The sequence below is a fragment of the Sphaeramia orbicularis genome, chromosome 9, assembly GCF_902148855.1.
Source record: "Sphaeramia orbicularis chromosome 9, fSphaOr1.1, whole genome shotgun sequence".
NCBI lineage: Eukaryota > Metazoa > Chordata > Actinopteri > Kurtiformes > Apogonidae > Sphaeramia > Sphaeramia orbicularis.
In genome coordinates, this window is record NC_043965.1 from 47,688,833 (window position 1) to 47,698,695 (window position 9,863).

Below are 9,863 nucleotides of genomic sequence, written 5' to 3' on the forward strand. Positions count from 1 at the left end.
TCAAGATCTGAGCTCAGTGTGACAAACACAACACACCAACACGCCAACATGCCAACATGCCAAGTGACAACAGCGTATGCTCATCTATTTCTGAACACCCTTTGTACAAAAAACACACACTCTGGAAACAGCAGGGACCTGGGTGACAATACACACACTCACAAATCTGACAGGATGCAAGCCGGCAAAAAATATCTTAATAATACCCCCTGTTTTGTTTGCCAGCTAAATAAAGACATCATGTTACTGAGTAAAGGGTGGGTGGGGGGGTGGGGGTGGGGGGTGTAGAGTGCTTTTACAGCTCGGTTGTGAATTCAGTAATCTCTTCAACAAGCGCCTCCCAACCACTGTTTTACTGTGTTAGGAGCTTAATATAGACATAATCCTGCTTTTTGTCATCTCAACCACAGATTTATTCTTTAGCGCTTAGTGTAATACTGTCTCTGAACTGTAATTTTTGGAATAGTGAAGCTGTCTTTTCAAATGTGTCTTAATATTCAATATTTTATACATATATTATTTTACAGATCTATGGGAGCAAAAATCATGAGAAGGACCAGCCTTCAAGTCCCCAAACTGACATATGTTTCTCATCCAACGTACTATTGTCTTGTGGTTCACACCCCGCAGCAAGAACAAATGCCTCAAAAAAAAAAAAAAAAAACATCAATAAAAATCGGCGGATCATTAACTTCCAACCACAGTATTCTCCCAGGACGCTCACCAATCCATCCATCATTCATTCATCAGTCTGTCACATTCTGAGGCAAAGCCTTCGTCCACAGAAGGTGAGAAGTTCAACCGCAGCTTCAAACCCACGTCTAACAGCAACAAGTCTGTTAAGAGGAGATGGCAACATCCAACATCCGACATCCAACAACTGATATCCACCATCTGATGTCCAACATCCAACATCCACTATCCACCACCCAGCATCCAACATCCAACGTCCACCATCCAACATCCAACAACTGATATCCACCATCCAATGTCCACTAGCCGCTATCCACCATTCACTATCCAACATCCATCATCCAATGTCCATCATCCAACATCCACCATCCGACATCCAACAACTGATATCCACTGTCCGATGTCCATCATCCAACATGCACTATCCACCACCCAACATCCAACGTCCAACATCCAACATCCAACAACTGATATCCACCATCCAATGTCCACCATCCCACATCCACTAGGCACTATCCACCATCCACTATCCAACATCCATCATCCAACGTCCACCATCCGACATCCAACAACTGATATCCACCATCCCATGTCCACCATCCAACATCCACCATCTAACATCCAACAACTGATGTCCACCATCCAACATCCATCATCCAACATCCACTATCCACCACCCAGCATCCAACATCCAACATCCACCATCAAACATCCACTATCCAACATCCACCATCTGACATCCAACAACTGATAGCCACCATCCCATGTCCACCATCCAACATCCAACAACTGATATCCACTGTCCGATGTCCACCATCCAACAACTATCATCCAACATCCACTATCCACCACCCAGCATCAAACATCCAGCATCCACCATCAAACATCCACCATCCACTATCCAACATCCAACAACTGATATCCACCATCCGATGTCCACCATCTGACATCCACTATCCACTATCCACCATCCAATATCCACCATCCAACATCCAACATCCACCATCCAACGTCCACCATCAAACATCCACCATCCAACATCCATCATCCAACAATCACCATCCACCATCCACTATCCAACATCCACCATCCACCATCTCACATCCACCATCCAATATCCAACATCCAACATCTAACATCCAACATCCATCACCCAACATTATCATCCAACATTCAACATCCACCATCCTTCACCCATCATCATCATCATCCAACATTCACTATCCCCCACTCAACATCCACCATCCAACATTCAACATCCACCATCTAACATCCACCATCCAACATCATCATCCACCTTCCAACATCCACCATCCAACATCATCATCCACCATCCAACATCCAGAATCCACCACCCAACATCATCATCCAACATCCAACATCATCATCCACCATACACCATCTAACATCAACATCTAACATCATCACCCACCATCCAACATTCACCATCCAACATCCACTATCCAACATCTAGTATCCACCACCCATCATCCAACATTCCCCATCTGACATCCACCATCGTCCCACAGATTTAAAGGTCTTCAGTGACCACAGTCTCAGTACAGAGTGTGCTTCATAGGTGTAGAATCACTGCTGTCCCACAGTTGAATGCTGAGGGCTTTTGTTGGTGCTGTTTGTTTGATTGTTTGTTTTTTGTTTGTCTGTCTGTCTGTCTGTTTGTTTGTTTGTTACACACCTCTGCTTTCCCTTTCTGCTGTCTTCAAACATCTTAGTGAATGAACACAAAAAGAAAAGAAAAAAGAAAAGCTGCACTTTGACTGTAGATTATTATTTGCATGAAGAAAGAAAAATGCAGTTCCAGATTTTCCACATAAAGGGGAAGTTAAAGGAATGAAAAACACATGGCCATGATGACAAAAGACATGTTTTACTTTCATTGTAATTAGTCTAAGGTGGGAAACAATAAAAGAAATTCCCCCTGGTGTCACGGCTCTTTTCTTTGTGGACTTAACTTCTGTTCTTTAACAGAAGAAAACAAGCGCGCACATCCAACCCACAGCAGTGACAAGCCTGCCCGTTGTCCCTCTGATGATCTGCTGTTTATCAGTAAGACTACAACCGACACCAGCATCTATCTGTCAAATGGGTTGCGTGCCATAATTAGCAGCGGTAGAAGCAGCGGCGGCGGCAGCGGCAGCTTCCCCGTGCGTCACGTACGAATGTGGAGACTGAGGATGAACGACTCTACAAACCGGGCTGCGACCGCTGGGTGTTGATGGATTTCAGCACCCCCCGACAAAAGAACAGCTCCAGCGAATCCTCACCAGCGCGCGCTGAACGGAAACACTCACCTCCAAGAGCGCACGCATAGGTGGACACGAGCAAGAGGAGCCTCGGAGGGCTGCATCCCGGACCCGCGCGCCTCCGCTGCCACATCCTTAAAAGCCAAATATGTGTTCCGATGGCGGAGGGGGTGGGGGGGCTCGGCTCCAGCCCGGGTTGCAGTTCTCGGTCCGCTGCTGCTGCTGGTCTACATTTTTTCAGATTTTTTTTTCTTTGCCAACGACCAGCTGTTTGTGCATGACGTCATTGAGACGACGTCGGGACGGCGCCTCCTCTCCGGCTTTGATTTGACAACCTCAATATGTCGGTTCATTTCATTGGACCCCGGGCCCTGTCAGTCTGCGCAGGGGGGAGGGGGGGTCGGGGGTGGGCAGTGCGGTAACGGAGATTGCAGCACAAGTCTTTATTGTGGTGGACCGTGGACGGGCCGCCGCCGACACCTCCACAGATCCACGTCCACATCACTCTCTCAGTAAAGGACACAGAAAGTGAGGCAGAGGATGCCCAAAGCCCCCCCCCCCCCTCCTGCTGGATGCACACCCACCCCCCCTGCACAGGAAAAAGTTAAGAAACAGCATCTGCGCGGAATGATCGTGAAGGATCCGTGAACTCCTTTCTGTTCAGAGAAACAACTTTTAGTGAATATGTTGCACCTTCTGCATTGCAGTGCATGCATTTAACAGAGTGACAGGAGAGCAGACCAGCTCCACATTCAGTTATAGACGGAAACAAAGACCAAGTGTTCTGTTGTTTTACCTGCTGCGTGGACCAACAGCCTAATGACTGTACACATGAGTGGGTTTGTAGGATTTATATACATACATATATATATTTTTTTTACAATTCCTCAGTTATGCAGCGGGGAATATTCTGTAACAGGTGGTGGTTTATAGCAATCATGATAAAAGAAAGATAAAGGTGCGATTCACACATGTAAAGGTTCAACGCGTGATAATAAGTGACACCTAGTGGTGAAGTTGTAGATTTCAACCCAATGAATCCACCCCCAACTTCACCCACTAGTGTTACAAAACTCACAGACGTCCTTCCTTAAACCATAAAGACTCAAACATCCACCGGTGACCAAAAGCATCTACTGATTGAACTGTTTAATACACAGGTGTCAAACATGCGGCCTGGGGGCCAAATCCAGCCCACCAAAGGGTCCAGTCCATTCATCAGTAGGATGAATTTGTGAAATGCAAAAATTACACTGAAGAAATTATCAGTCAGTGGTGTAAAAACCATTTTAACTCAGGTTCCACATGCAGACCAATTAAATCCCAATTGGGTCAGAGCAGTAAAATATTATAATAACCTATAAATAATAACAACTGCAGATTTGATCTTTGTTTTAGTGCAGGGATGTCAAACTCATTTTAGTTCAGGGGCCACATTCAGCTAAATTTGATCTGAAGTGGGCCAGAAAACAACAACATAATAATATATAAATAATGTCAACTCCAAACTTTTTTCTATGTTTTAGAGCGAAAAAAGTTCATTTACATTATGAAAAGGTTTACATTTACAAACTATCCTTTCAAAAGATGTGAATAACATGAACAATCTGGAAAAAATAAGTGTAATTTTAACAACATTCTGCCTCAGTTTATCATTTATGCATGTACATTATAACTTACAGACCATAGTGGATCCACAAATGCACAAAACATTTTAGTAACAGACAGAATATTGTTAAAATTGTATTTACTTTTCTTAAGACATTTCAGGTTGTTCATATTTTTTCAGGTTATTCACATTTTTTTGCAAAATTATACTTTGTTTTAGTGTAAATATTTGAAAATATTTACATTTACAAAGAGAAACATTTGGAGTTGTCATTATTTATATGTTATGATAGTATTTTACTGGTCCTGCCCACTTGAGACTGAATTGGTCTGAATGTGGAACCTGAACTAAAAGGATTGTTTATATCATCAGTGAAATTTTTGTATTTCACAAATTCATCCCAGGGGCCGGATTTGGCCCTCAGGCCGCATGTTTGACACCTGTGTTTTAGTGTAAAAAAAAAAGTAAAATTACATGAAAATGTTTATATTAACAAACAAAAATGTGAATAACCTGAACAAATATGAACAACCTGAAATGTCTTAAGAGAAATAAATGCAATTTTACCAATATTCTACGTTGTTACTAAATGTTTTATGTATTTGTAATTGTAATGTAAGTTGTAACGAACATGTGTAAATGAGAACATGAGGCAGAATATTGTTAAAATTGCCCTTGTTTTTCCTAAGATATTTCAAGTTGTTAATGTTTTTCAGATTTTTAAGGAAACGTTGTGGATGTAAACATTATCCTAATGTAATTTGACTTTTTTCACTGTTAAAATTTTACCGGTCTGGCCCATTTAAGATCATATTGAGGTGAATGTCGCCCCTGAACTAAAATGAGTTTGACACCCCTGGTTTAATACCTGTTAATCCACTAACCCAGGGATTCCCAAAGTGGAGTACACGTACCCCCAGGGGTACTCAGAAGAAGCTCAGGGGGTACTGGAAAATTTTTTGAAAAAATACATTAAATAAGTCATCGTGTACTGAATACAAAATAAATAATGAGAATTGATGTTGAAATATAAAACATAATAAATACATTCATGTAATAGTTTTGTGGGGCAGCTGTTGGTAGAACGGGTCATCCAGTGACCAAAGGGTTGGCGGTTTGAATCCTGACTCCGACTGTCCACACTGGGAAGTGTCCTCAGGCAAGACACTGAACCTTAAATTGCTCCCAGTAGGATCTGGCAGCACCTTGCAAGGTGCTGGTAAAGCACTCTGGGCACCGTGAAGGTGTATAAAATGCACTATATAAGTTCAGTTCATTTACCATTTTATTGTCAATCATCTTGTTTAAGCTTTGGTAATATTTTAAGAACAGTTCAATTTTATACTATTCAAAATAAGTTTATTTGAGTAGCTAAGTAATTGCTTTGGTTGATGAAAGATTTATTTACCAATTAATGACCAATAAATTTTTCTTATCACTGAAAGAGGGCAATTTTAAGCTTATATTTTGCACAGAAAATGTACTTTAAAAATGTGTTTTTTTTAAATATATATTACAGTTAAATATATGTTGTTTGTTTACAAAGTTTAGAAAATATAAACAGACACGTTTGGCACAGGAACAAGTTTTGCCTAATTTTTTTCAATCAGTAATGCTGAAGTGAGAGCTTGGGGTAATTGGGTAAAAAAGAATATTTCAGGGGGTACTCCACTGTAAAAAGTCTGAGAATCACTGCACTAATCCTATCAATACATGTAAATAATTGGTGTGAAATACAGTTTGTCATCTTTTCACGGTCATCAGATATGACCCACTTGGACGTTCACAGGCTCCGGAGTTACCGTGGAAACACCATCATCTTCTACAACATTGTTTCACCAGTAAAACCCATGGAGTTGGATCACTAGTCGCTTTTCCATTGGACACATGCGCAAAACTTTACCAATATTTACTAAATGTCAAAAAACAGAAGTGCGTAATGTCAGTTTTTCCATTAATCACAAATGCAATGATTTGTTGATTTATTATCGCAAGATGACACAGGAAGTCATACCATAAACATGGAGACAAATGTAAATATTGTGTTGATTTGCAGATATATTCATTATTATTATATATTACCTGTCTATCTCGTACTAAATTAAAGAATGATTTGGTTTCCTGGTGTGTCCACACATACCGCACCATGTTTCTTTTAAAACTCTTCTTCTTTGCTTGTTGTGACGTCCGTCAACATCCATTTTTTTTTATTCACGTGACTCTAGTTGTGAAAAAAGGTCTTTCCATCACAGTTTTGCGTGATATACCATTTGCGTGATGCCCCAAAAAAAACACCTCTTACCAGCGCAAAAACTTTTAATTGAAAAAAGAGAGTTTTGACAAAATTGTTGTTTTTCCATTAGTTACATTTTTATATGCAAGTTATATTTATGCAATTTGAGGATTAATGGAAAAGCGACTAGTGACAGTGGATGGACACACTGGGTGTATGTTTAGTTAATGATATTTTTACTTAAAAAAAACAAAACAAAACAAAACAGTTTTTCTTCAGTTTTCTCTGTTTCTGATGTAAAAACCTTCAACTTTAATCAGCTTTTATGAAAATCTACATGATGAGTGAATTAATTATAAGAAAATATAAGATTTTCATTGATAAAAAAAACACCAAGTACATAGGATAAATATTAGAATAAATGGTGATGAATCACTTAAAAAAGGTTAAATACAGAGAAAAATTAATTTGGGAACTGACACAAAGTCACGCTGGGTCTTTTCGGGTTAAACCCTGTGTTTGTCTGTTCAGGGCTTTTTAATAAATGGGATATTACTCAAATTATAAAAATGGAAAAAATACAAAATCTTATCTGACAGATTATGTATATGGGAACAAAAATGCAAATGTTCTGATGTTTAAGTGGCATAAAAAATGTTGAATACTCTACTCCATCCATCCCAACTCCCCGCACCTTTAAGTACTGAATTCATACAAGATGTTTGATATATTTCTGTTGCTCATCATGAACCAAGCTTCCATTTACTGTTGTTTTATTCAAGATTTAAAGATCCAAACCCTTTTATTGTCATGTGTACAGTAAAGAAAGAGGTTTCCCTGTACAATGAAAATCTGACTTTACCGTCCACACTGAAGGAACAAGAGAATTTAAGATAAATAAAAATAGAATAATCTAACAAGGGAATTAAAACAAACAAAACAAAGTGGCATTTAAGAATGGCATTGAAAAGAGAATGAGCATAAAAATATAAAAACTATAAACTACTGTTACTGAGAGAAAGTACATATTTACATAAATGCACAATATCTGAGTAATTGGTAAAAGGTACAGTTTATAACATGCAAAACTGTCAGAGATGAACAGTATGATATATGTGCAATTATTAAGTATTTAACAACTGAGTAGTTTATGAGATTATTCCACACTTAACTAACACTGATCTACAAGTCAAATGCTTTTCGAATAAAAGTAGTGACACTTTACCACCTGTGAGTCACTGATAAAGAAAAATCCAGTCCTAAATGCTGGTTGGCTGAAGTTTATAAGACACAGTCTTGGGTCAAAATGTGAGAATGAATGAGAATTAATGAGAGAATGGGTTTAACACCAAAGGAAAATTAGTCTCAGAGCTAACAGATCTACTTCAAAACACTGTCTGCACATGACAATACATTCACTTTAAAGGTTCTACCCAGTGGAACATTTATAAATCTATTGTATAAATGTTCATAAACCAATATATAATGTGGAATAACACTTTATCATAAATCTTGAAACATCAGCAAACCAGCACTTTTGTTTCTTGCTTTCCAATTTATCTGATTAAAATATGCAACATTTAGCACATTTAATCTGTGATGTAGATCGTTTCTAAAACATTGTAGACCAGTGAGAAGCTGATATACAGTTACAACATATTTTAATTTACAATAGTGTATGTTAAATCAGTCACCCCAGGGTCTGTCGAACTGTGACTCCTGAACATTTATTCCAGCTTTGATCGAAGCCTGGACACTTTTACACAAGCTGATGAAGTGTGAACTTGATGTGGTTAAGGTTTTGTTGTGTAGATATTCCACAAGTGTTTCCATTTAAAATAAAACTTAAAAATGTATTTTATCCAAACAGCTTTTCTGCTGCTTCTCCTAAACCAGTGTTTCTCAAACTGTGGGTCTGGGCCCTAGGGGAGGTGTGAAGGCTTGCCAGGGTGCACATGGGATCACTCCTGGGTGTTTTATTTTTCATCTTCAGGTTAGAACATGTAGCAGGTGGAATTAATGTTTAAGTGTTGGAGCACCCTAGACTCATTTTATGGACGTACACCAAACTAATCTATTGCCATGGTGATCTGTCACTAGACTAGACAAAGAGTTTCAGCCTGATCACAATCAAGGTGTACAAGTAAATTTGCATCAGTTATTAATCAGTATTGCAAAAAGATCCCCCCAAAACCATTCCCAAAATGTTTCTTTGCCCATCTTATTACTAGATCTTGCAATCCTCCAAATTTGAAGAAAATCGGATAAAAACTGAATAAATGGCGACCCAATGAGCGTGAAAACGTGCACAATTTTATTGTTATAAGAGAGCAAAATTATTGTACATAATGTTTTGTAACACAATAAATAATTACTACTCAACTCCTGTGTCTTTTTTTATTACAAAAAAAAACACATCACATTGCTTTTCATTTATTGATCATTTTTGTTGAACAGCTGTTTGATTATCAATTCTTATTTTCAGTATTAAGACAATCAACCATTTTGTTCTGAAAACCCTTCTTTTACAGCCCTTTAACTGTAATAATAGAATGGGAACCTGTTATTTCAGTATTATTATGACTAAATATGCACAACTAGACAGATTTTGGTCTGCTCCCTGGCTGCAGAAAATTTGGTAACAATGTGACAAACGGATGTTTACGTCGAATCGCATGTTTTCAATGGTGCGTTGTTCACCAAAATTCATGTAGTGTCCGAACACCAATATACTTCCATCAGTAATATGGCGTATATGCCTTATAGATATATTGTTATAACTAGTTCACAAATGTTTATTTCCTCCTGTACCAGGAAGACTTAGTTACAGATCTAACACAGATGCCACCATGTGGTAAGCCAGATTTCCATTCCAGTCTTGTAGAGTCCGTACACCAAGTAGTGTCCGTACACCATATCAGATATGTGGGTCTAATTTTATTGTTTCTGTCAATATGTGGAATTTTTCAGTACGCATGCTTTGGACACGACATCTATGCAGTAAACAATGTATGATTATCCTGAGTGCTGAAACATTTTGTATATCTTTGTAGGCATTAAATAT

At 38.7% G+C, this 9,863-nt stretch overlaps 1 protein-coding gene across 1 annotated transcript in view; it reads right to left on the bottom strand.

The window, feature by feature from the left end:
• Window positions 1-3,204, bottom strand: part of tmem8b (transmembrane protein 8B) — a 156,303-nt gene extending 153,099 nt beyond the window's left edge. Inside the window, exon 1 of the mRNA XM_030142566.1 lies at window positions 3,006-3,204. Within this exon, the coding sequence (XP_029998426.1) occupies window positions 3,006-3,090 (85 nt within the window). The 5' untranslated portion in view covers window positions 3,091-3,204. The remainder of the gene's footprint in view (window positions 1-3,005) is intronic.
• Between the last annotated feature and the right edge of the window lie 6,659 nt (window positions 3,205-9,863).